The sequence below is a fragment of the Globicephala melas genome, chromosome 5 (genome assembly GCF_963455315.2).
Source record: "Globicephala melas chromosome 5, mGloMel1.2, whole genome shotgun sequence".
NCBI classification, from domain to species: Eukaryota; Metazoa; Chordata; class Mammalia; order Artiodactyla; family Delphinidae; genus Globicephala; species Globicephala melas.
Window position 1 is genome coordinate 107995240 of NC_083318.1, and position 26173 is coordinate 108021412.

Genomic DNA, 26173 nt, shown 5'->3' on the forward strand with positions numbered 1-26173 from the left:
GAGCCTCCTCAGCCAGCACCTGTGCAGCAGCTGAGGGCTCTGGGCCCCCAGGGTGTGTGAAGCTTCTGCCACCCTCTACTTCAGAGCCACCTGCCCCCCCGCCTCCCTCCCCAGGTGTCCAGGCTCTGCCCTGCCCGCGGGAGCCCAGCGGCCCAGTGCTGTCACTTCCAGGGAGCCACCTGTCTTCCTCCCAGCGGGGCTCCTGACAAAGGCCCAGAGGGCACAAAGCCACTTTGAATTTGTAAAGGATATATGGGTTTTGAGGCCGGGTTTCTCTCGCTGCTGCTCTGTGTTCTCTAGAGCTTTGGCCATGGTTGGATGAAGGATGTTAACAAAGATCGCCCTCCCTAGAGGCTGCAACCACAGAAAGTGGACTCTGGGGAGAACCAGTCACAGAACATTGTTCTGGGTAGCTACGTGCTCCCTCTGTGCATAGAAGGAGACGTGAGGTGACCTGGGCCAACACTGTCTCCGTGCAGTGGAGGAGAGTGAAGTCCACGCCTTGTCGCGAGTCACACAGTGGCTTCTTGGCTGGACGGGAACCGCTCGGACCTGCTCATTCTCAGCCCCACTCCAGGGCCCCGTCAGCTCGTCCTATCGCACATTCTGCATGTCGGTGACCAGCGTCTAAATGCCTTCATATCTCCATGACTGTTTCCTGTCTTGCACGTCCGCCAGCACATAAGCTCCCTGGGACTTGGTTTCTCTCCACGTAGTAGGACCTCAATAGGTAGCTGTTGACTGACTGGTGACTCCAAGTCCAGTGGCCCTTCACGCCTCTGATCTGACCTCAGTAGCCCTATGAGCCAGGGGTTTAAGAAGAAACCCCAAAGTTGAGGCCCACTCAAGTGAATAAAACAGCTTGCCTCACCGTTCCCTTTACCTAGTGGACAAGGCTGGTCGCACCGGACACGTAAGGAGAACAGCTCTGAGTCACTCTCTGGGCTCCTGCTTTGGCACCGGAGAGGTGACCTCACCCACCGCCAGGCAGGACAGACTGCTGGATGACTCAGCTCACAACCAGCTGCAAGCTCTCCCCGATGGGCACGAGGCCGTGCTGGGCAAGTACGTGGAGTGGCCCCAAAGCCTGGGAGACACACGGGTTCCCAAGAACACCATCAGCAGGGTTGGCTGGGGGGGGCAGGGCGACTCTCACCTTGTACCGTATACATCTGTAGAGCACAAGCGTTTGAAATAAAAACCTACTATGAATAACGAAACCTAAATAAATTCTCCCTGAGGATCCCAGATAGCTGTGCTCTCCCCTCCTCCTTCCCTCTTCCTATTCGGCCTGCGCTGCAGGCTGACCCAGGAACTCAAAGCCCTGGCCTACACCATAGCTGAAGAGTCGAATTCAGACATACAGGAGAAGGTCTAGGCTTCAAAAGTGGAGACCCCCGGGGACTCTGAGGTCAAAGGATTCATCGACCAACGGGCCAAATAGCTCGCCGGGTTCCATGGACACAGATTGCCCCTCCAACCCCAAGCAACGGCCTCCTTTTTCTAACTGCTTTCCCAGGCCTTTATTCCTAGGATTTAGCGTCTTAATGACCGGGTCCTCTCCCAGTGCAAACAGCGCACTAACGATAGGCGATGGGCCAACACTGCCCAGACCGTGGGTTGCACCGAACCCCCTGGAGAACTTTCTGGAGGATTTGCACCCTGCTGACACTCTTGAAGCCCACCGGCAGCCCAGGGGGGATGGGAAGTGAGGAGGGGAGTGGGGGCGGCCTAGCCATCCCAGGTTGAACTTTTTGTAAAAATATACCAACTGAATTTATTATTTTTTTTTAATTTAAAAACAAGTCCCCGGGTGATTTTGACATTTCCCTAAGGGGAGACTTGCAGCTACATGTCATTCTAACCAGGCTGGGCCAAAACATGTCCCCCAATCCTGTTTCCACAAGGAGACGGAAGAAGCTTGACCCTCCCTCAGCCGGGCCTGAAGGTGCAGGGGGGCTGCAGCAGGGATGTGAGTGTCACCAACGGGGGAAAGATATCAGAGCCCAATTTCTGGCACCATTTCTAAGCGCAGGGAGCTCACTTCTGCCAGGAGGCTGGCTGTAGCCCGGGGTTTCCCTGGTTGGACAGCGCTGTGCTAACAACAGATTCCACAGGCCTTGGAGGGGCCTGGCAGGGCACCGGCTGCTACTGCTTCTGGAAGCCGGGCGGGCCAAGGGGAAGAGGACAGCAGGGGCTGCACCGGTTTAACACTTGGCCACCTGGTGAGGGACCTGAGGTCAGGGGACAAAGGAGAGATTCAAAGGAAGCAAACCAACGACAGAGCATTGTGGGGGCGGGGTGCAGTGGGAGGAAGAGAATAAAGGCCTGAGGCACGGGAACCCCCAGACAGTCTCCCGGAGAGCAGTCCAGCCTGGAAGTCCAGTTTGGTAAATGGGTAGAGAGTGTTTCCTTTCAGCAAATCACGGGGTGAGGTCAGCACAAAGATAATGGCTTCTCCCTCGTGCCACGAGGCTCCTTCAGCATGGCCTCGCCAGGAGGGTCCAGCTCATTTTAGAGGCTGCTTCTGAGGTTTCAGCTTCAGAAGAGGAAGGAGAAAGTCCCCCCTTGGGGCCTGTGAGCACAGGTGGAAAGAGAAGGCCCCTTCTGGTGGGGGAACCCAGCCCCCTCTGTCCTGAGAGCGGGGCCAGCCAGCTGGGCGCCTGCACGGCCTCTCCTAGGGTCTAGGTGCCAGGTCAGGTGCTGCGTCTTCTGGGCAAGGCTGACAGTTTGTCCTGTGACCTTCCTCGCTTCTGGAAGACAGCTTTGCTAATGGTCGTTTGCATTACGAAGGGGAGGAGGTGTCTCGGACTCAGAAGGGCTCTCTTTCTATTTACTCCGGTGAGACCCTACCCACTGACTCCCCAGCAGCCCCAGTCCTCCTCCAGACACCCAGGGCCATGAATTTACACTCTTTTACATAGATGTGTAATCTTCTAAAGGGCACACTTGTTCCTGCCAATGCCCTGCTTACAATTCTTCCATAAACTGTCGCCCTCAGGGTACAGTCCGAGTGGCCCCTCTGAGCTGCACCCCGCTTTTACCCTCCCATCTCTCCCACATGCCCCCTTCTCCTGCAGCCTCACTTCCCTGCTCCCCAGAGCCGGAACGCTGCCTCCCCGCCTTGGACCTCAGGCTCCAGGAACAGACCCCCGCCAGCCCTGACCACACGTGTGGTTCTGACGCAGGCTTTGACCCTGAGCCCCTGCTCAGATACCCTCCACCCACCGCCTTCTTGACAAAATACGACCCCAACCCTCGCCCCCAGCATGTTGCTGGATGTAACCGCCCATTCTTCCCTGCCGCTGACGTCCTGGGTGATGACTCGCTCTCTTTTTTTTTAAACTCATGTGCACGCATCATAATGGTTATTCTCCTGTCTCCTCCCCTGTGGACAGTGTCCTTGCCAGGTCCTAGCACAGGGTCGGGCACACAATGACGGTCAATGAGAGAGAAGGAGGGGCAGGGAAAAGAGAGAGGAAGGGACCTGGTTAGATGCTAAGCTTGAGGTCAAAGCTTTTCTAAGGCAAAAGTACCTGCAGTCAGAGCAGGGTCTAGAATAAGGAAAGGGAGACCCCAATCTCAGGTGGCACATGCGCAGACCGGCACCCGAGGGCGAGGCCTCCTTAACTTTTGTGCCCTAGGAGCCCCTCTTCCCTCACCCTGGCCCCTGCCCTGCCCAGGCTTCTTTTGCGTTCCTCGCAGCCCAGGTTCACTGCGGACACAAATCCGGTGGCTGCCTGCCGGGCACCTGCTGGACCAGCTCTGTCTCAGGAGCGGGGCCTAGTCCTACGGCGGGGAGAAAACCCTGCCTTTGGGGAACTTGCAGTTACGAGGAGAGGAGACAGTCAGTCAACAGATCACCTTTAATTACAAACCGTAGTGCGGGTTATAAAGGACGGGGACTCGTGGCCTCAAAATCGGAGCCAATCAGTGAAAGACGTGCCTTCCCCAGAGAAGGGAAGCCAGAGCCGGGACCAGACAACTCAGCCCAAGGCCGCCCACGCTCATGGGCCCTTCTCTAGGCCCGGTTTCCCCAGCCCCGTGCAGCTGCCTCCCGTCCCGCCCAGGGCAACCTGGCAGGACCCGCGACAGTGACTATACATAGACTGTACACGGGCAGCCCCGAGGAAAGCTCTCCGGGGTGCTTAAGGAGGTGTGTGTGGCAATGTCGACCGTGGTGCCGCGTGTGCTGACACGGTGCGTGAGTGACATAGGGGTCCATCAGTGGGGACGGATAGGAACAAGGTGGTGGCCACGGGCTAAGGACTTCTGTGCATCAGTAAGCATTCACAAGCCAGACGGGGACTTCCCTGGTGGTCCAGTGGCTAAGACTCCACGCTCCCAATGCAGGGGGCCCTGGTTTGATCCCTGGTCAGGGAACTAGATCCCACACGCCGCAACTAAGAGCCCACATACCGCAACTAAAAGACCGCATGTGCCGTAACTAAGACCTGGCACAGCCAAATAAATAAGTAAATATTTCTTTTAAAGTTAGAAAAGGGCTTCCCTGGTGGCGCAGTGGTTGAGAGTCCGCCTGCCGACGCAGGGGACACGGGTTCGTGCCCCGGTCCGGGAAGATCCCACATGCCGCGGAGCGGCTGGGCCCGTGAGCCATGGCCACTGAGCCTGCACATCCGGAGCCTGTGCTCCGCAACGGGAGAGGCCACAACAGTGAGAGGCCCGTGTACCGCAAAAAAAAAAAAAAAAAAAGTTAAAAAAACTGTTAAAATAAAAACCTTTTTTAAAAAACCAAGCTGTGTGAACATACAGCAACATGGAAGGATCATAAAAATAGTGTAGAGTGAAGAAACAGGACAAGATTCATAGCACGTTATCACTTATGTAAATTAAAAATACACATGCAAAGCAATGGGATCTATCTATACAGAGACATACAGACACACACACGCGCACACACAAACATACACACAAATCTAAAAACAGACATCAAATACCTTATGGTGGGCTCCTGAGGAGAGGGGTGATGGGAGTGGAGATTACAGATGGGAGAGAGAACAGTACCCAGCATGAAAGGGCTTTGCACAGGCTGCTGCTAATGGTGCTCCAAGACTGAGTCTGGACAGCTTTATCCTGTGCACCTGTGGCCCAACACAGAGCATGGCAACCAACCAGTAAAAACCTTGACCTGGAGCACTTCACGCTAGCACGCTGATTGCATTCCATTTTTTTCAGGGGCTGTAGAAATTATTCCAATCCAATTCCCCACTTTAAGGTTGAGGAACCCAGAGCCCAGAGAGGGCATGTGAGTTGGCCCAGCTGCACAGCACTTTGGTGGCAAAAGGAAGACTTGATGCAGGTCCTAGCCTCTGGCTGGCCTTCCTTGTGCCACTCTCTGTCCAGTTCCATTTTCTGACCGCTCAGCCCAACCTCCTCAGAGTGTTTGTTTAAAGGGCTTAGCTGTTTGTCTTAGCACATGGGTGCCCAGGCTGAGGTAATGCACTGGCGTTAACAGGCTCTTCCTGGGTAGAGTGCAAGGTGAAAGTTCCTAGGGACCTGCGAAGCTCAGGGACTACTTTATCTTTGTTGTTTAGTGTTCTTCCTCTTTCCTGGACAACTGCCTCAAAGCTCAGATGAGCTCATTTACTCGACTGGGCAGGTAAGTGCAGAACCTGGACAGGGTTTTAATGGGAGTGAATCCTGTTGGGAGGAAATGATATCATCGTGGTGCTGAGGGCGGGAGGAGTGAGCCTTTAAAGAACCCATCTTTCCCACAGCATTCGCCCTGCCCGTGGCATGTCCAGAAGCCCTGCACAGGGTGGGTACGATGTGTTAATGTCAACAGATTTGCTGGAACCCGCAGACCCATAAAACTGCTGGCAAGAAAATTGGATCGGGTATTAACGTGGGTAGTTGGTGGAGGTTTATGACCGCAACTTTCCTGAGAGGAGGGTATGAACCATCAGTGTCAGGGAACCTCTCCAAGGAGCAGCCTTCGAAATGGGCTTATATCACTAATGCCCCCCCGACCCTGCGTGACCTGGCTTTTTACAATGAAACATATACGTGTAAATGTATACATACGCACACATACACGGGGGAAACAGCATATATCATAAGAACGGATGCTCACAAATTCCACGTACCCATGTAATCAATACCCTGATCAAATTTCAGAACATTCTCAGACTGCAAAAGCCCCATGTGTCCCTTTCAGGTCCCTGCCCGCCCTCCAGGGGGTCGCCACTATGCTGACTTCTAATGACATAGGTGAGTGTGCATCTCCTGTTTGAACTCCGTCAGCTTCAGGGTCAGGGTGTCAGCAGACAAGAGACCCTGTGCTCGTCGATGAAAGCCGCTTTAAACTAGTAACCTGTTCTCTAGTGAGGTAGGCAGGTGACTGGCAATGTTCCCAGCCTGGGGGCTGCTGAGGCGCGCGGGGAACTAAGGGATTGCCCGGTGTTGGAATCCCTAGGAAAGCCAGCAGAAACCTGGCCGCTGGGCCCTGGCCCCAGGCTGGCTCCCGGCTTGCCCTGCACCATGACATCTGCAGGCATCACGCAATGGGCTGCTGCTCTTTGCTGAGCCACCTGGGCCCTGCTGGGAGCACACGGGTTTGACACGTGTTGTAGGCGCCTCGGATGAGCTGTCATCACTTACCTCCGAGAGGTTTCAATGGTGACAGACCTCAGAGCCTTGAAGATGTATTGGATTGTGGGAAACAGCCAAACATTGTAGCCACATGTGAGAAACAGTGGTCTCATATGCTCAAATCACTCTTAGAATTTCTCTTTTAGAAATCCCTTTGGAGCCAGATGACAAGTCACTGTTCTTTCATCTTGGGGTTGTATCACGTTTGTGATGAAAGACGGTTATAAGCCTGTTGGACTACCCACCATTTTTCTCACATGAGTGCCCAGCAGAAAACAGAGCCCCAGCCAACTGCCACTAAGCAAATGGGAAACATTCATGGAACAGACTTCACTAATAATCCCGGTTACCACTTACTGAGCACCTTCTATGCACTAGAATATATCTCTCATTTTAGTACAATAACAACCCCCAAAGGTGGGCATGATTTTTTCCCATTTTACAGATGAGAAACCGAGACTTGGATGGTAAGTGATTTCCCCAAAATAACCCAGGTAGCAGAGTTGGGATTCGAATCAGGTCTGTCCATCTCCACAGCCCATGAGCTCATGGGTTCTGAGAAAGGTCCTCCGGGGCAACCACAAAAAGAGCAATGGGTGGGTTCTTTGAGCTTCTTCTTGGGAGAGGAGTGAGGCTAGTGGTGTGAGATGTGAGTGAATGGAGCAGAAGGGGTGGACTCTGCTGTGGCCCCAACATCTCTCACACCCTCACCAAGAACCAGACCATTGCAATCAAATAACGTCAGCCCCGATGGGAACTGAGAGGGCGTGGCACCCCACCCTCCTTGGAGGAATGAGGAAACAGACATCTCAAGAAGATGTGTAACTGGCCAGGGTCACCCAGGGCGGGACCAGGAAGGCTCAGGAATTCCAGGCCTCTGTTCTTCACCCAGGATTGGGTGGCCTCCTTTGTCTGTCTGTCGTGCCTTTCTTGAAGCCAGGGTGGCAGATTTTAAGTAGGTGGAGGACACACCCACTCGGTGACCAAGGGCAGCAGGTGGTCTCACGGTGGAGTCAGGAAGGAAGGATGTGCTGGGCTGTGAAGACAGAGCCCTGCCAGCCCCGTTCCTCCTGCTGGGCTTCGTCGACCGTGAGGGAGGGTCCCGGTACAATGTTTTCCCTTGGCCTTTCCTTGAACCCACGCCGAGCCTGCTGCTGTCGAGAGCACCACCCCTCCATACACCTGTTGGGCAAATATTCTTCCAGAGAAAGGACACCAGGAGTCACAGGTGGGAGGGAATCCCCCTGAAGACTGTGGCCTCAAGAGTGAGATCATGGGTCTTGGAAGCAGATGCATTTTATAGATCCAATAAATTAGACACAGTCCGCCTAGTTATGTACTGGCAGGTGTCATGGAGCCTTGATTACTTGGCTCAGGGAGAGGAAGCAGAAACAGAGGCAAAGCTGGGTTCAGTGACCAGATCACGCAGCCAGATAGGGACAGAGTCCAGCTGAGGACCCCGTGTGCCGAGGCAGCAAGCTACTCTGGAAACGTCTGGCCCCCCTGCCGGACGCACGTGGGTTTCTGGGCCTCCTTGCGAGCCAGCCCCTATCACCGGACCCCCGAGTAGCTGTCAGGTGTGGGCTCTGACGTGGAATAGTGATGACAGCAAACATTTATACTGTCCAGCATATTTAACCATCTAACCCTCTCACGGGCTCTGAAGTTACACAGGGCTCTGATTCCCAAGCAGAGATGTTAAGCAATTCGTCCAGAGTCACACAGCTTATAAAATGGCAGAGCTGGTAGTAGCCTAGCTGCCCACGGAGGGCAGGCACCCAGCTACGTCCATCTCCCCAACATCCCCAGAAACGTGCCGGCACTCTGTACAAATCAAGGATGCGGGGTCATGTTTGATATGCCCGGTGGCTACTTCTTTCTGCTCTCAGTGCCCGAGGGTGCGGCTAAGGGGTGTCCAGCTGCCTCCCAACAGGCCGGAGGGTTGCCAAAGTGGCCGTGAGGTTCCCATTGCTCTCAGTGTGAAGTGCAGACCTAGTGCCTGGGGTGCCCAGCACTGTCTTTTTTTTTTTTTTTTTTTTGCGGTACGCGGGCCTCTCACTGTTGTGGCCTCTCCCGTGGCGGAGCACAGGCTCCGGACGTGCAGGCTCAGCGGCCATGGCTCATGGCCCCACCTGCTCCACGGCATGTGGGATCTTCCCGGACCGGGGCACGAACCCGTGTCCCCTGCATCGGCAGGCGGACTCTCAGCCACTGCGCCGCCAGGGAAGCCCCCAGCACTGTCTTTATCTCTGTTCTTGTCCTTTCTCTGGCCTCTCAGAGTCCTCCTCTCCCAGAAGCCCTTTGCTACCTCCAGGGGGCCTTCTGCTGGGAGCCTTGGGTGCCCTACCTTTATCTACCAAGGCCAAGTCCAGACAGAGGCCGTGGTCCTCGATCACGTGTTCCCTTAGCGCACAGGTCCCTGAGTCTTCCCCTCACCCATTCGATTCCATCTGCCCCCATGTGCATGTGGAGCACCCACTTAATACTGGCCTGTGCTGGGCCTAGGAGGGCTCCACAGATGAAGCGTCACCCCATCCGCACCCGACACACGTACTCCTAGTCCAGGAGCCAAACACGACCGACTGCTTTACAACACGGGTGGGGATCAGTGTTATAATCCCAAGTGTTCTGTGAATTCAGGGGAGGGTAGACTGATTTCCAAAGCAAAGGGTCAGAGGAGGAAAGAAGTATCTGATCTGGACTGGAGATGCCTGGGCTTCTGAGCGGCCACTAGACAGCACAGGTCTGAGCGCCCTGTTTTAGAATCCCTGCAAGACTCAGAGCTTTCCAGAATCACAAGCTTTCCTTGAACCCCGGCTGAAAGTCGGTCATAAGGTGACTGTCCTTGCGTTCCTACCACATGGTCAAATCCAGGAGGAATGAGCCGTGCTGCCCTGGCAACAGAGGGCCTTATTCCCAGGAGGCCCTCCGTGAGGGCTTCTTGGCACAATGACAAGGATGACTGTCTTGAAGCTTCTTCTTGTGACATATTAAGGTCCAGCTGGGCCTCCCAGGAGGTGATTCCACCCCCCCGCGAGGAAAATGTGGCCTTCAGGGGCTACTGGGTCAACTTAGCAACCGGACCTGGGGCAGCCATCTCACAGGCTCAGAGTCTTCCAGGTAGAAGGGACTTATGCGGCCTCCAGCCCAGGGAGGGGGACATGCAGCTTTGGCATGAACTCCTCCTGTTACCTGAAGATTTATCTCCATTTTGCTTTGGAACAACACAGAATAAGATTAATCCCACCACCGGGTTCTTACTGTCCTTTTTTCAGTTTGAACAGTCTTGGTGGCCTCATCCTCAAGCATGGTGCCCAGACCCTCAGCTGTCCCGTCCTTCCCTCCGCCATGATCCAGCTCATCACACTTCCTCCTGAAAGGTGTCCCAGGGCTGAGGACAGCGTCCAGATGTGGACCGACCAGCTGGACCTCATGCTGGGTACTATCTCCCCCATGAATGTGGCCAAAAATGGTGCCTTGGGGTAGCCATGTGGCACAACTGGCTCATGTGCTCCCCTTCTACCTCTCCCAGAAGGAATTCCTCCACTGAATTTCACCTCCCACTGGGTCACTGGGACAGTGGGTGTGTGGTGAGCAACTGTCTGCAAAGCCATAAGCTTCTTGGGAGAAAAGCAGTAGCCAGAGTCCAACCCATTATGAGCTGATTGAGAAAAGCAGGAGCTGGGAAAGGGCTGAAAGCAGTGGGCACCTCATCTAGGTGCTGGTCTGGGGACCCATTTCTATTGTATAGGAGTCAAACCCCAACTCGGGTGTAGGAGGCCCTGTGGAGGTGGGGAGGCTGTCCCGCCATCTCTCAGCTGGGGCAGGAAGCCTGCCCTGCAAGCAGCCCACCTCTCCCCTCTCCTCCCTGGGGATGAATCGGCTGATGGGGACCGCTGGTGCCTTGGGAAAGAGGAAAATACAGCTGACCAGCCAGGCTTCCGTCTCTGCTCAGCCACAGTTGAATGGAGTTACTGTTCTTTCTGCTGGAACATCTTCCGAGGCGAACCATCATTTTAATCCAGATATAGCTCCATCACCTCTACTGCCCTCCCTGAACTGGCAAAACGGTTGTCCCTAGAAGTGGCCAGACTGTGGAGACCTCGGCAACTTTCCTGGTCTGATGGGGAGCTGTTTACAGCACACAGCCGTGAAAGGTGAATTAGTCTGTGCTGACACCTTTGGAAAGAACCAGGGCCCAGCCCTCCTCTCAGGGAGGGCTCCTACACCCCACCCTAAAACAGGGCAGAGCGGGCCGAGTTCCCGTGGCTGAAGGCCTCGTGTGAGGGCGCCCGCTCTGGCCTCACTGAGTCAGCACCCTGGAGAGCTGCCCCACCCCCTTCCTAAGCGGTGAGGTCAGCGCAGATGCGCCCGCCTGGCCCCAGCTCACAGCGGGAGAGGGAACCGCGGCCGCCAGGCAAAGCTCCCAAGCAGAGTTGCAGTGACTCTCATGAAGGCTGTGGAAAAGTCCAGAACCCAAGAGGCCCAGGGAGCAGGACTCTAAAGAGCAGCTTTGCTGACAAAATCTCACCGTGGGCACACAGACGGGTGTGGCATTGCTCAGCACTTCTTAGCAAATTGCTTCTCTGACACTGAATTATAATCTTCCTAAAAGGCAGCCATGGTGAGACTCGAGTGAAGCGTCACTTCCCATGTTCCCCTGGAGCCGCTGTTCTGGACGCTCTGGTGCTGCATTCCTGAGAGCTCCAGACTCAAAGCAGTGGCCAAGCGTACCAGCGCAGGTGCTTCTGTTGCAAGATCCAAATTAATCCACCTCCTCAGGCTTCTAGAGGCAGCTCTCCTCCCAGCCGGGCACTGAGCTCAGAGTGAGCGGCATCACCTGCCCAGGGGAAAAGCGCCTGCCTTGCCTGGCAGAGGCTCGAAGAGGGGTCCAGGCCGGAGAACAGCGCAACAGCCCTCCTCAGAACCCAGCCTCTGGCCTCTCTCCAGTCCACTGGTTCTCAAAAGCAGGGTGAAAAATGAATCGCTGAGGAGTTGTTGAATGCAAATCTGGGGGCCCCACCAGAGAGATGCTGACTTGGTATAGGTCTGGGGTGGGACCGGGAATCCCCCAGCAGCCCTGGGTGACGTGTCGCACGCTGGAGCACTCCACCCAGGGCGAGTGGGTGCCACTGGTGCTCCGACACTGTTAGGGGCCAGGGATCACTGTGGAGAGCCTACCGCCCACAGCAAAGAGCTGGTTGTCACGGAAGCAGCCCACTGGCCCCACGGCCGGCTGCCCCTGGCTCATGCGGGCAGGCCCTGGCCACGCAGCTGGCCTCGCCACCTGCTTGCTGGTTGTCAGGAGGCTAAGGGACTGTGGCTGAGCCCGGCTTTTCCCCTGGAGAACTGAAAGCACAAGGCACCCACCTTTTCACTCGGCCAGTGTGGCATCAGGAAGGACAGACAAAAGGTAGTCTCCCACAAGAAATGGCCCATATTTATTGGAGTTGGCCTAGGAGATGGGAGCTTCTGTGTCTGACCTGAAGAGTGGAGAGGCTCTTTCTTGTCCAGCAGCAGAGAGTGAACATGACTGGTGTCCTCAGTGGCAGTGCCTGCACCTCTACATGATGCCACGAAGTAGGGGGGGAATGCTTGTGGCACCCTGGTGTTTTCCTCTAGGAGCACTGTTACAAGTGAGGTTCTCTTCTATAGAAACGGTGCCACAGTCCACCATGGAGGGGTTAAAGAGCTTTCTAATGGGCTGTCCTGGAAACCTACCTATAATGCATGACACGGCTGCTCGGGGATTGTGCGTTCTGAAAGGCTCAACTCTAATTGCGGGCAAACGTGGGGAACATCATTTGCTTGCAAGGTAGGGCCCGCCTCTATGACTCAGCTTTGAATGTTTCTGAGGAGGCTGGGGACAAAGCCCGGGCCCTGACGGCAGAGGCCTGGCATGAATGCGCCTAAGAGGACCTCAGGCAGCCTCCTCACGGACGGGCTGAGCCAGCTTCATTCCACAGGCTGAAGGTCAGGGCGTGCCAGGCTCTCGGTGGGCCCTTGGTCAAGGGCCCATGAATAAGGAGACTGTGAATGTTGCTTAGGGCCGTGACCCCTCCTGCAGTGGGGTCCAACTGTCCTACCTACCAACTACAAAGCCAAAACCTCATTGCAGGGCTCTGGCCTAGAAGACAGAAAAGCCACTTTCTACAACCACAAGAATGTTACCTTTGTCTTCACTGAGGCGATCTAATGAGCCATAGAGCATTTTACTGGAAGCTATTTGCAGATGAAAACACCCCCAGGGAGAGGCTGCTCTGGGTTATGTTTTCAAGTCTGCGCAGGATTCATTCCGAGCTATGCACTGTGGTTCCATGGGTGCTGAATAGGGTGGCTCTGCAGACCCATTGTCACCCGTTTTGTTTGTGCTCAGGGCCCAAATAATTTTAAGAAGTACTTAGTGAGTGACCAGCTGCAATGTCTCATATTCAAATTTGGCTTATACGTTTATGCCAAATTTGGCATATGTATTTACAGTTTGGGGACACATACACCGAAAAAAAAAATCTCTTCTATTTTTTTTGGCATGACTGAAGCATAAAGCAAAAGACTAAAGTTTAAGTTTCAATAGAAAATTCTGTGAAATTGCAAAATGTCATCACTGCCAGATGGGAGGAGATAGAGGAAGGATCCTTCATCCTTAGAGGCAGAAGGTGGTGGACTTGTGCACCTCGGAAGCCTGAATTAATAGTTCTACCAAACCATTCTGGAGCCTCTGGCCATAATATATAAATATGCAGACTCTTGAATGAACAATTACGAAATTGTGGTCCCTGGTTTCAACGAGTATCTTCGGGAGGAATACTAGAACCCAGGTTCCTTGTGAAAGCCATAAAATAAAGAGTATAAAGAAAACTTCTTGAGACTCACTGTGGAAATAAAAGGCCTTGCTTTGGTTTGGGTCAGTAAGCCCTGGTACTGCAGAGATGATGGTAGAGGGAGGGGTCCGGTGCCCCAAACTGCTCACAGCCCAAGCAAAACCAGGCTACAGATGTCCACGGGGCAGCAACTCACAATGAGGACATTGTGTCATCTACTCTCTCATCCGTTCTTGCCTGACCCTGGGATCTTCCTCTAACCCACTGTCAGCTAAACCGGGAGAGTAGCTAGGACGAAAACTTGATAGGAAACCCCAAGGTATGAGGCTCATCTTACACACAATCCCCCTTTTCAAACCAACACTGTGTTTCAAATAAAAGCACACCTCCCTCCCTCTCTTATTCCTGAGGCAGCCACAGAGGTGAGCTGCTATTTCCCAACAGTGTCCTGAGCCAAAACACATGAGAACACACAGGAGCAGATCCAGACTTGCTGGCCCCACGGAGATTACACAAAGCTTGGTCCACAACATGGAACAATGTAAGCGTGTATGAGGTGCTGAGCATTCCACGCATGGCCCACGTGTCAGATGCATGCCCACATCCCAGGTCTGGCGCAAGGCCCACTCCCTGGGCCTTCGGTTAAATGCAGGTTCTGTGCTCCCAAGAAGATACACATCAACAGCTGAATTTCGGCTCTCGAGCCCTTTGAAGATAGGACTGCTGTATCCCAGCCCTCTGGCACCTCCTGCAACCCGCCTTCTCTCTGTGCAGGAAACGACACACTCTCTTACTGGGATCACACAGCACACATATCTACAGAAGCAGCCAAAGAGAAAACACAAATCCCATAAACAGGAACTTTATTAAACTACACATTACATAAAAGGACATATAAATGGACCTTTAAATACATTCAGTTTATCTTAAATTCATATAGAAACTTATTTACAGTTCTGCATTATATATTTAAATTATTTTTCCAAGCTTACTACCAATAAAAGGTAATAGAATGATCACCTGTTCACACAGATGCATACAAGCTGTCCATAGGGCTAAGCAAAACACCACTTCTCAGGAAACTCAGCTTATTAGATATCAAAGCAACAACTCATTCTGAAGGTGCTTTCTTCTGAGTGGCCCTTTATGTGAGACCTCTGCTGTAGAGATGCTGGGGGTTAGTTCTGGAAGCTGATCCCAGGGCAGACATGGGTCCTTGGTTGTTCATGATGACTTGGACTCTTGGAGTTGGAAGGACCCTTGAAGACCATGATCGAGGCCATGCCCCTACTTCTGCAGACTGGGAAACAAAGGATTAAGAAGAGGGAGGGACTTGCCAAAACCACACAGCATCAGTGATGGAACAGGGACTCTGACCCCAGTTTCTAGGGTCCCGCCAAGGGGCCCCGACCCTGGCACTACCCACAAATCCACAAACTTTTGACCTCTTTCACAGGCCCTATGGTTTAAACATTTTTGTCTGCATGGTTAAATACATGATTTTTAAGGCTCTTTGAGATGGTGAAAAATGGCTCAGGATTCATCTTTGTGGAGCACTGGAAATACATACTGAGGGCTGCTTTTACAAGAGGTTTTGTGGTCAAGTGCCTTACTTCTTCAACCATGAAGTTTACCTTTTCAATTTAGCTGACTTATGGAAGCTCAGAGTTTCCAAGTAATTTGAATGGAGGGCAACATTCTACAGGAGGGAGACTGTAACATCGACCATATGGATTCATCACAAATACATTATATTTGCCGAAATCCACCTACCGCTGTCAGATCTAGAACAAAGTTTCACTAACAAGTGATCAAAAGTAAAAAATGGGGGGGGGGCAATTTTTAAATAACAAAAAAGTTTCAAGAATTCCTCCATTTCCCAATTAGTCAGAGGGAAATAGTGAACTGGCACTGAGTAGAAATAGTACATGTTTTCCTCTTTCTTTTGAATGAAGCCTGACTTTTTTTCCCAAAATTTTCCTGATAATATAAAATCTTCTTAAAGCAATTTTTTTTGGTCTGTTTTTAAAAATTTGATCTGTTTTTTCTCAGGATTTAAAACCACTGTACCAAAGAACAGACAGCAACATTAAAAAGTATCGAGAGAGAGAGAGAGAGAGAGAGAGAGAGAGAGAGAGAGAGAGAGAGAGAGAGGGAAGAGGAGAGGAGAGGAGAGGAGAGGAGAGAGAGAGAGGGAGGGAGGGAGAGAGGTGAGAGGAGAGAGCTTCTCTCCAGGCTCCAGGTCACATTAGCAAAGGAAAGAGTGGGAGACTGAAGGGTTTTTTCTTCCCTGTAACTAGAGCGAACACAAGTCATAGCAGCCTTCACTCAGTTTTACAACAGATACTCAAATGAGAAAACACAACGGGAAAGATGTGCTCAGCTGAACAGTCCCTGATGACCTTCCATCAAAATACGGCAGCTCTAAACTCTGGAAGCTTCAGCATTCTCCCAGGGGCTGCCACCCATCTGCAGGGGAGACTTGCCCCACTGTCCACGGTGCCTGCCCCAACACACAGGAGCACCCGATTTCCGTCCACCAGTCTCACTTTCCCTCCTGTCCACACCCAAACCCTCACCAAAGTCAGCAGGGTGAGGCGAGCAAAGAAGAAAGTCTTCAGGAAGACGGGGCCAACCACAGAACACCCAAGGTCTTGCGGAAGTCCAGTTGCCAGCTATGCACAGGGTGGGCAGGTGGAACCCTGAGGCCAGGGAACACAGGAAGATAAAAACATCTTCACCGTTTCCCCCCTGGGCCGCATTTCACTCCGTGAAAGGAACCAACTAAAACAACGTTTAATTTTTATATTAAAAAATAAGTCATTGATACATAAAAACTGGCCCCAAATCTTCTTTTACTTGTTACATAGGAAAGTCATTTTCCTCGTCTGAGTCGTTCACGGGTCTCTGTGGTCTGTTTGGGAGACGGGGTCCGCCTGGTCCACCTCCGGGGCGCGGGTGGAGATGCCTACCCGTGGCGGCAGGACGTCCGACCGGCAGTTCATCCAGCCAGAGTCAGCGCGGCATGGTGGGCGGGCCCCACGGCTGCACCTTCGGTGACAGGAGCACTGGCAGGTGGCCCCGGCGGACTTTATGTGGAATAGACATTCGGGGTCGGCCTTTCGCAGAAATCAGTCCTCACCACCCGAACCCCAGGACGCGAGCGGGGAGCGCGGACGCCTCTCACTTCCACAAGGGATGGAGCCCCTTCCCCAGCGCCCCCCGACAGGCGTCCTTCAGCCGGAAGGAGGCCCTTTCCCCGGCCCCGCGGCCCTTCGGCGGGGCCTGGGCGCTGTCTCCGGGGCCCTCGGCTGACTCGGGCCCCTTCCGGGGGGCGCGGACGCTGCCGGCCCGCCGCAGGGCGCCGCTGTCCTTGGGGGCGGCGTCCTCGGGGCCACCCTTCACCTTCAGCTGCCGCTGCGACACGGTCCGGGTGAGGCCCGGGGATCTGGCCACAGGCGGGGAGTCGGTCCTCTGGCACCGAGACGAGGAGGCGACCGTGTTGCGGGCGAAGCTGGGGACCGGGGCCGGGCCGCGGGGCGCGCTGGGGGCCGGCGGGGCGCGGGGCGGCTCCTCGGGGCTGTCGGGGCCCTGGGAGCCGGAGCGGCAGATCTTGTTCTCCTCGGGCTTCTGCCGTGGAACATTGCGCAGGGGCTTGGCGCTGGGCTTCCTGAAGGAGCTCCTGGTTGGCGCTGGGGGCTCCCTCCCGGGCCGGACCGCCGTCGAAGGCCTCCCGGGCGACGCGTTCGGGGTCCCCAGCACCGAGCTGCGGCGCGACAGCGGCGCCGGCGGGTTAGCGCCGACGGGGCCCTCGCGAGGGGGGCGCTTGCCGGGTGGGGGGGCGCGGCCGGCGCGCGAGATGGGCACGACCTTGCGCATGCTCTCGCTCTCCCAGCCCGTCAGCGTCCGCACCGGCCCCGCCGCTGCCGCGCCCCGCCGGGCAGGCCCAGCCCTGGACGCCCCCGTCGACGCGTCTTTGAGGGGGCTCCTCTTCGGGGCCATCACCTCCCTCCCTCTGGCCGGCCTGTCCTTGGGCAGGCCCCCCTTGCAGTCCGGCTCGCTCTTCCCTGAGAGGGAGCCGCCGGAGGCGGAGGCGGCAGTGGGAGCCTCCGCAGGCGGGTGGCAGGCAGGGTTTGAGGAGACCTGGCTGCCGCCCGTCTCCCCAGCCCTGGAGGACACGGAGCCCTCCCCGTCGCCCCCCTCCCCCGGGTCCCCCGCTTCGGGTCTGGAGTCGGTTCCCTCCGAGCAGTCCAGGGTCAGCGAGCAGTCGGTGGTGTCCGAGGTGTAGAACAGAGACCCAGGATCTTGGTTCTCGGGGTTGCTGCTGCCCTCAGATACTGGAGCCGCGCTGATGGGCTCATCCGGGGCAGCGCTGCCATCCCCCGGGGCCGGGCTGGGACCCCCCTGGGCACCTCTGCCCACGGGCGTCAGGCTGCCGTTGCTGGCGCCCAGGGACTGCGGGTTCTCATCCCCCACGGACGCCAGCTCCATTGGGCTGAAGTCATTTACGGTCAGCGGGGCCAGCTCCTCCGGGCCCTTGGCAGCCTGGAGGTCGAACTGGGCCAGACCCGTCACCAGCTCATGCTCCCTAATCCCTAGAGCCAGCGGCGAAAGTGGAGGGGACCGCACGGAACCCAGGCCCACAGGCTCGCTGTTCCTCTTTCGGAGGATGCTGACCCCATTGCGCCGAACCCGGGGTAAGGCGGGGGCGGGTTCTTCAGGTCGGGGCGCCGGGAGCTGCCTCGGCCACGCGGAGGTGGGGTGGGGGGTTTCCTCCTGGCCCTCCGAGACCGGAGGTCTGTGTGCTGGGCTGGAGCCCTGGTCCCTCTGTCCTCCAGGCTCCGTCCGGGCTCCGCTGGCCGGGGCCTGCCAGGGGCAGCTCCGGGGCAAGCTGTGGAACTTGAGCTCCTCGGGGCTGTCAGTGGAGCTCTCCAGGAAGGTCAGCAGCTCCCGGTCGGCCACGATGCCCAGGGAGAGGCGGGAGCGGCGGGTGTTGGGGGGCCGGTAGGAGAGGCTGATGGGCCTGGAGTGCAGGAAAGGCGGCAGGTCCTCCACGCCCCTCTTAGTCAACAGCTCCACGTCATTCTCACTGCTGCTCCGGCCGAATCCAAGCTCCCCAGCCGGCCAGAAATGCCGTTTCTGCTCCAGCTCCTTCAGCCGCTGCAGGCGCCTCAGCTCCTGCACCTCGCGGTCGTGGTTGTCCTGAAGGAGGGACGGAGAGAAGCCAGAAGATGCATGAGACACGTGGGACCCAAGTGCAATTCCAGAGACAGCTACCCTAAGACCCCACTGAGAGACACAGGCTGGAGGAGAGACCTGGGTCATTTGTTTCACCAAGGGAGACAGCCTGTGTTTGCATGCGAATGTGTGTTTGCAGTGCTTGTGTGCCCGGAGGGATGGAGGCCTCTGTTCTCTGCAAACAACGTGGGCGTGGCCGGGCGTGCACACTAGGCCTGGCCCCAACCATCTGCCTAAAGTTGTCATCAGATCCCCTGGGCCCAACTTCCAGTCAAGGCATCGTGCCCTCAGTGTGGGCTGTGATTCCACACATGCCCGAGACCTCAACTCAGAGGAAACCCAACTTGGTTTCTAAGCAGGGCAGGAGAGAAAGGACTTCCAGGAAAGTGCTATTTAGGCAAGAGCAGGGAGAAAAATACAACGGGTGTTAAAAGAATCTGTGTTGCATGGAAACATCTACACACACACACACTCATGTGCACACATTCTACTTAACAGTGATTTGGACGCATAAATGTAGACTCAGGACATTAAGAGATGCCTTTCAATCTGTGTTCTCTGAATGCTCCCTGGTAAAGAAACACCAGAAATGCCACCGAGGCTCTGTCCCTTGTGCCCCACCCACTTCCCACAATCGGAGAGGAGGATTTGCTTTACAAATCTTTCTACCTGTCTCCCTGCTCCAAGGAGCCAGCCCTCCCGCCACAAACCGAACCGGAACAAATGCACACACCAAAGCACGCTTTACTGTCCTGAAATATACTCGTGTCACATAAACGTGCAGATGTCGCACCCAAATCTGCTATCATTGGCGCTTTTTACTTGAAAATCAATTTCCTCAGACAGTGGACTTTCCCTTCCAAGTTTCTGAGAGGCTCTGGCTCTGACCGGAAATTCTGGGCTCCTCCTGCAGCTCTGCCCTCGGGCTCCCCAAGGTCCCGGGTCTTCTCCTTTCAAGGCTGCCTGTGGGAGGGCATGGGGCCAGCTCCTGGCTCTCAGGACAGCGGGGCTGAGAGCATCATACAGGTGGCCTCATGGGCCTGGAGAATTCTGACTGGGAGCGAGGGCCTCGGAAAGAGCCAATTTGGCGGCCACCGCCCACCAGCGCCTCCGCCTGCTGACCTCACTGCTTGGACGGGGGAGAGGAATCGTGGCCACAGGCTCAGCCTCCTCTTCACTGGACAGAGAAAGGCAGCTTGAGAACTCCAGCGACTCACTTAGGGCTGGGGAGATGTCTGAGCAACCCCTCAGAGAAATGCAGCTAAGGACACATCTGTACTTAAAACACAGGGAAAGAGGTGACCCACGACTACTTGGTTCCTTATCAGCACCTGAAATGATGGGATGTTACTTTGCTTTTAATTGACAGATGAAAGTTTTATTTGCAAAGCCAAGCAACCCAGGCTTCCCTGGTGGCGCAGTGGTTGAGAGTCCGCCTGCCGATGCAAGGGACACGGGTTCGTGCCCCGGTCAGGGAAGATCCCACATGCCGCGGAGCGGCTGGGCCCGTGAGCCATGGCCGCTGAGCCTGCGCGTCCGGAGCCTGTGCTCCGCAACGGGAGAGGCCACAGCAGTGAGAGGCTCACGTACCGCAAAAAAAAAAAAAAAAAAAAAAAAAAGCCAAGCAACCCAAAGAGTTTTGTGGCTTCTGCATGAACTCAGAGATTATTGGAGCCGGAGGCTGAAGGGCAAGAAAGCAGCAGTCATGTTCAGACAGCAGCAGACTCCCTCACTATCAGGGCACTATGAAGCCCACTCTGGCCGAGGACAGCCTGTTTTCCCAGATGCCAACCCCTGGCAATAGCTATGGAGCTTAAAACAGGGGAGTGAGGACCTTCCCATCATCCCGCTGCGAAAAAGGTCCCCCTGAAAGAGGAAAGTGTCTCCTGGGAAGGGGGGAGGATCTTCAAAGAGGCGTCTTAATATCGTGACTGCCATCCTAAAAAAACCTAACAAAATGCTTTTAGGGCATCAGAGCGAGCGTAGGAATGAGCAGCTAAGTAGCAAAGGCAGCCAAACAATAGACTCCTGCCAACAGGGAAAGGCTCAGGGCTGAGACGGCAGAGCCCTTCCCCGGAATCACAAGCGACAGCCGGGCAACACCGCCTGGGCCAGACCTTCCTGATGCCCCGGAGCTGCTGAAGCACCTTTCCACCACAGGCAGAGGAAAAAGAAAAATCCTGACAACTCAGAAAACACAGAGCCGTACCTTCACTGCTTTGTTGAATTTGACACAGAAGTCTCTGAATATCTGAAGGCACTCGTCCAGTTTCACGGTGTCTTTGTCTTCACAGAAAAAGTCGATGAGGGTGTGGGCCTCGTCCTGGAGCTTTTGCTTCCAGCGCTCCAGCTCTGCCAGCTTTCCCAGGGCAAACTGCGGGGAAGGGGACAAACAGCACATGCTGAGGCGAGCGCTCGGCCTGCTGCCTGGTGCCTGGGGTTCAGTTTCAGGTCTCACTGCACGTCCCTCAGAGCTGACAGGAGAGTAATTCACCCCGAACAACACCTTGGGGAAGCGAGGGGAACCACTACGCGAGGCCTGAGAGCCACAGGAGACTGAAGAGCTTTAAGCTGGAGGATGCCACCGACCAAATGTTCCCCTGTAAAGTCACTGGACGCATGGCACGGGAGTGCAGTTGGTGTTGCTAAGGAAAACCCTGCATCTGTCTGTATCTGTTCTTCCTTCTCTCATGACTGAGGCTTATACTGGGCCAAGGGTCTACTTCCGGGTCCCAAAAGTCACTTATATTGACCAGTTGTCTTATCCAGAGGTCTGCCCCATTGAGAGGGGTTTAAACGTACCCCCAAATGAGCTCTATCAGGGTCAGTGTCACCCCCGCAGGGACAAATGCCCAGCCAGGGCTTCTTATCCGAGTCAGCTCTGTCTATGGCCCACACTTGCACCCCTCACCCCCAAGCCATTCAGTAGGTTTGGGGTGGACCTGCCATTACTTTATTAAAACTCCCAGGAGGTTTTGATGGGTACCCACGGCTTGGAACTACTGCCCTATACAAATCAGTCCTCTTGGCCTCTTTGTGTTTTTCCTAATTCTTCCAGGACAACGTCTCCAAGGCCCATACAGACTCAAGTACTGCAGCAACGCGGTGCGGCCGAAGGTAGCCCGCTCTCCTCTGCTGAGCCCCGGCCCCTTCAGGATGGGGATCCCCAGGGCCAAAGGCACAAGCAGATGTCCCCGCCGGCAGCTCAGTGACATCTCCTGTTGAGCTGAGGTGAGGAAGCAGCAGGTAGAGGAGATGGAGCCCCGGGGAGACGGCATTTGGGGTCACGCTGAAGCCTGACGGTGCTTTCTCTTTCACTGGATAACAAGGCTTATATGAAGAAGGTATATTCCTTACGAAATCACACTTCTATCTGAGAAAATTCTCCTTGGGTGGGGGGCTGGGCGTGGGAAATAGTGAAGTTGCGGGCTGCCCACCTGGCGGATGGGCTCACTGCTTGAACACTAAAGAGAGTCTCAGGAGAAATTCCGAGAAGACGCATCCCCTCCCACCCACCCACACACTAACCCCCTCCAAAACCCTTTTCTTCCACTAAGCACATTCGAGAGGTAGCAGGAAACCAAAACTATTTAGGAAACCAAATGCCAGAGAAAGTAACCACCTGAGTCAGTAACCTGAGGCAGTGTGTGCGTTCACGCTGAATTTTTCTTCGAGGAGAGAAGGGTATTAATGGAAGGCTAAATCTTTGCCTGTCATTCTCACACAGGGCGAAAGGTGGATTCCAGCCAAGAACAGCTCAACTGCAGAAAAACAGGACTTTGACAAGAATCTTCATGGGAGCTTACTCCACCTGAGATGTCTCATCGCAGATCTTGTGGCGGACGGGGAGAGTGCCTGAGCGCTCGCAGTCCCCTTAGGACTCGGGAAAGTGAAACATTCTGAATAGGACCTGAAAAGCCACCACGCTCAGAGTTGTTTGCCAAGAGCTAGTTGCTGAACCCTTTCCTCATGGTTAAGGCCACAGATGAAAAAGCCCAAAGCAACGCTGGCAAAGCATGAATGACAGATTGGCAGTTGTCACAGCAATCTCAACTTTCCAGCTCAAACTTGTCTGCTGTGGACCAAAGTTCCACACCAGTACACTTGGTACCTCTCACCCAAAGGGTCAAGACACTGAAACAGATCTGCAAAACTATGTTCCTGTCATTTTTCTGCTCGAAAATGGTTCACCATAGCTTAGAGAGCAAAGTTTTCAGACTGGCATTCAGACCCCTTCGTGGCCGGACCATAACCTAACTTAAAAAGTTGTATTTTTCCGGGCTTCTCTGGCGGCGCAGTGGTTGGGAGTCCGCCTGCCGATGCAGGGGACACGGGTTTGTGCCCCGGTCCGGGAGGATCCCACATGCCGCAGAGCGGCTGGGCCCGTGAGCCATGGCCTCTGAGCCTGCGCGTCCGGAGCCTGTGCTCCGCAAAGGGAGAGGCCACAACAGTGAGAGGCCCGCGTACCGCAAAAAAAAATAAAAAATAAAAAAAAGTTGTATTTCCCCCATTTAAAAAGAAAGTGAACTTAAAAAAGAAAAATAAATAGCTGTGTGGAACAGTTTACGTAGAGAGATAATGATGACTACCAGGAGGACAAGTTTAGAGTGAAAACAAGGTTGCTTCTGAAGAACAGTCCGGGGGTGTGGATTTGCATCATAAGCCTTTCTGTGCTACTATTTAGCATAAGAGATTAACATTTAATGTAAGAACTGAGAAATGAGACCTGCAGAATCCTTCTCCCAATGTGTGACAGGCCTTCCCCTTGAATTTCTGGATTTGTTCCATTTGTCTTTACTGCTGAGTGTTTTCCTAGCTACTGTTAGATGATTCTGTGGTGGTGTTTGCTTTGTTGTCTCACTTTGAGAAGAAAATCTGTGCACTTTTAAGGGAAAATTAGAGTTTAGTGACATATGAAAGAAAATACAGAACATGTGTTTAATAATGAAAACAAACTCCCAGCAGAGCCAAACAAAATCAAATGTTCACTGACGGGAGCTGCAGCTCACAGCATTTGATGTGACTTCATTACAAGGAAGTGAGGGGAGGCTGAGGTTGGTCCAACCCTCAAAAGCACTGGTCCCTTTCCACCGCCCAGGGCAGCCCTGCCTCACTGATTCCAGCTCATGAGCCTCGAAGCCCTGACACTGAAGGCAGCACACCATTTCCCTGAAGACTGAAAGCATGAAAAGGCGCCACCATTTTTTTCTTTTTTACAAAATAAGGAAGATAAAAGAAGTATGTCAGACTGTGATTAGTGAGTCACAGTGAGCTGTCACAAACATGTTCTCTCTGCTGGGTTTTGTTGATGTTATTCCGAACAGCTCCTGCCACGCCCTGTGGGGCTGGTGCAGTTGGGGTGGTGAGAGGCACCGACTCCGGTGTGTCCTCCTGCCCTCCCTATAAAACATGCCAAAACGGAGCTTGTTTCTGCCACACAAACAACTGAAGGAACAACAGCCCAAGTGCTCAGGTGTCTTTAACGATCTCCGTGGAACTTCCTACTGGTGTCCAGAAGTTCGAGTGGGAGACAGGAACCCCTGAGCCGTGCTTTAGAAGCAAAACCTTCTAAAGTTGCCAGACTGCTGCCAAGTGTAAGCATAAGGGATCCCAGTTCACTCGCAGGCGATGCCATCATGCAGACAGAGCAGAGGCAAACAGAGACCCTGCCCCTAACCAAAGCCTCAGGGTTAGACCATATTCAATACCCTCTGCCAAAAAACCAACCCAGCAGAGGCTGGGCACCGAAATACAAACTTCCTTTTACCAACTTGGGGGAAAAAAATATGCATGGGAACCTGCTGCTTCCACAAACAGCCCTGCAAAGGTAACCAGCCTTGAGGGGCTGCTGAAGATGAGATCAGGGGGACTGACTCGAATCATACACACACCTGAAGGAAATCTTCCATCTGCTGACAGAGCTCACCATCCCGCTGGACGTTCTCCTTTAGAGATCTTGTCCTGACAAAGAGCGAGTGCAGCTCTGCCTCTGTGTTATCCAGAGATAATCTGAAAGAAGAAAGGGGAGAGTGGGTACCTGGCACAGGAGGCCAGGTGTCACGCAGGTACATCAAACAAGACCCTGGAAACAGAAGGGAGAGCTACCGTGATTGTCTACCGACCTCTGTATCTAGAGTTTCCTCCTATGTTTCCTTAAGAAGCGATTCCTTCCTAAAGACACACACTGGTTCAAAGACCAGGCTGTAATTTTGTTCTTGCTGGTGAGATAGCCGAAAGCATGGGAATTGTGAAGCTTTTCAAAAACTAGGTCTGAACATCTTTATGCCATCAGCATTAGAATTCGGCAGGACTCAGATACTTAGACTTTCCTCTGGCCGTGAAACGCAAATACAAAAGCTCTAACCCACGAAAAGCAAGGCAGAGCATGCTGATAAATGGGATATTAAGGGTGATATGGAGACACTACACAGACTGCATGTTGCTCGCCACAGGCAACCAGAGTCAGCACTCTGTGTCTTAGAGAGAACTGACACACAGCTCACAGTTCTGCGGAGAAATGGTGGAATTGACGACAAGGCTTTTGTTACATATGCCACACTCAGATTAACAGAGCATGAATGATGTTTCTGTCGCCTGGTAAAGCGAATAGATGAAACCTAAATCCAGGTGGAATTCAATTAGCAAATTCATAAATCAAGATGCTTTCATGCTTCCATTGATCAATTCTAACTTTTTTGTTATGCAATAGTTTTCCACCTTCAGGGGCTTTCCTGGTGGTGCAGTGGTTAAGAATCCGCCTGCCAACTCAGGGGACACGGGTTCGAGCCCTGGTCTGGGAAGATCCCACGTGCTGCAGAGCATCTAAGCCCATGCGCCACAACTGCTGAGCCTGTGTTCTAGAGCCCGTGAGCCAAAACTACAGGGCCCACATGCCACAACTACTGAAGCCCGTGTGCCTACAGCTAGTGCTCTGCAACAAGAGAAGCCACCACTAGGAAAAGCCCACGCACCACAACCAAGAGTAGCCCCTGCTCGCCGCAACTAGAGAAAGCCCACGCACAGCAACTAAGACCCAACGCAGCCAAAGATAAAATAAATAAATTTATAAAAAAAAAATAGGGCTTCCCTGGTGGCGCAGTGGTTGAGAGTCTGCCTGCTGATGCAGGGGACACGGGTTCGTGCCCCGGTCTGGAAAGATCCCACGTGCCGCGGAATGGCTGGGCCCGTGAGCCATGGCCGCTGAACCTGCGCGTCCGGAGCCTGTGCTCCGCAACGGGAGAGGCCACAACAGTGAGAGGCCCGCGTACCGCAAAAAAAAAAAAAAAGTTTTCCACCTTCACTGGTCACTGGCACCCACCTATGACCTGTTTGTACTTCACTTTCCATTTCAAATAAATAACCTTAGTAAGTAAGTTTTTTCTAAGACAAGATCTAGCTAACTTTCCCCATCTAACTCTGACCAGAAATGGAACGGTTATTTCTCTATGTATCTCTTAGAAACATTTCCACACTAGGAAGTGGAAAAAATATTCCCACACAAA

The 26173-nt window shown here is 54.0% G+C and overlaps 1 protein-coding gene across 4 annotated transcripts in view; it reads right to left on the minus strand.

Annotated features, from left to right (window-relative positions):
• Positions 1-14279: 14279 nt before the first annotated feature.
• FHDC1 (FH2 domain containing 1) overlaps positions 14280-26173 on the minus strand; it is a 42382-nt gene continuing 30488 nt past the window's right edge. For all 4 annotated transcript variants that reach the window (XM_060299686.1, XM_030878264.2, XM_030878261.2 and 1 more), the window contains 3 exons: positions 24563-24680; positions 20881-21045; positions 14280-18635 (listed from right to left, as the gene is read on the minus strand). In XM_060299686.1, coding sequence (XP_060155669.1) covers positions 16617-18635; positions 20881-21045; positions 24563-24680 — 2302 coding nt within the window. In that variant the 3' untranslated portion in view covers positions 14280-16616. The remainder of the gene's footprint in view (positions 18636-20880; positions 21046-24562; positions 24681-26173) is intronic.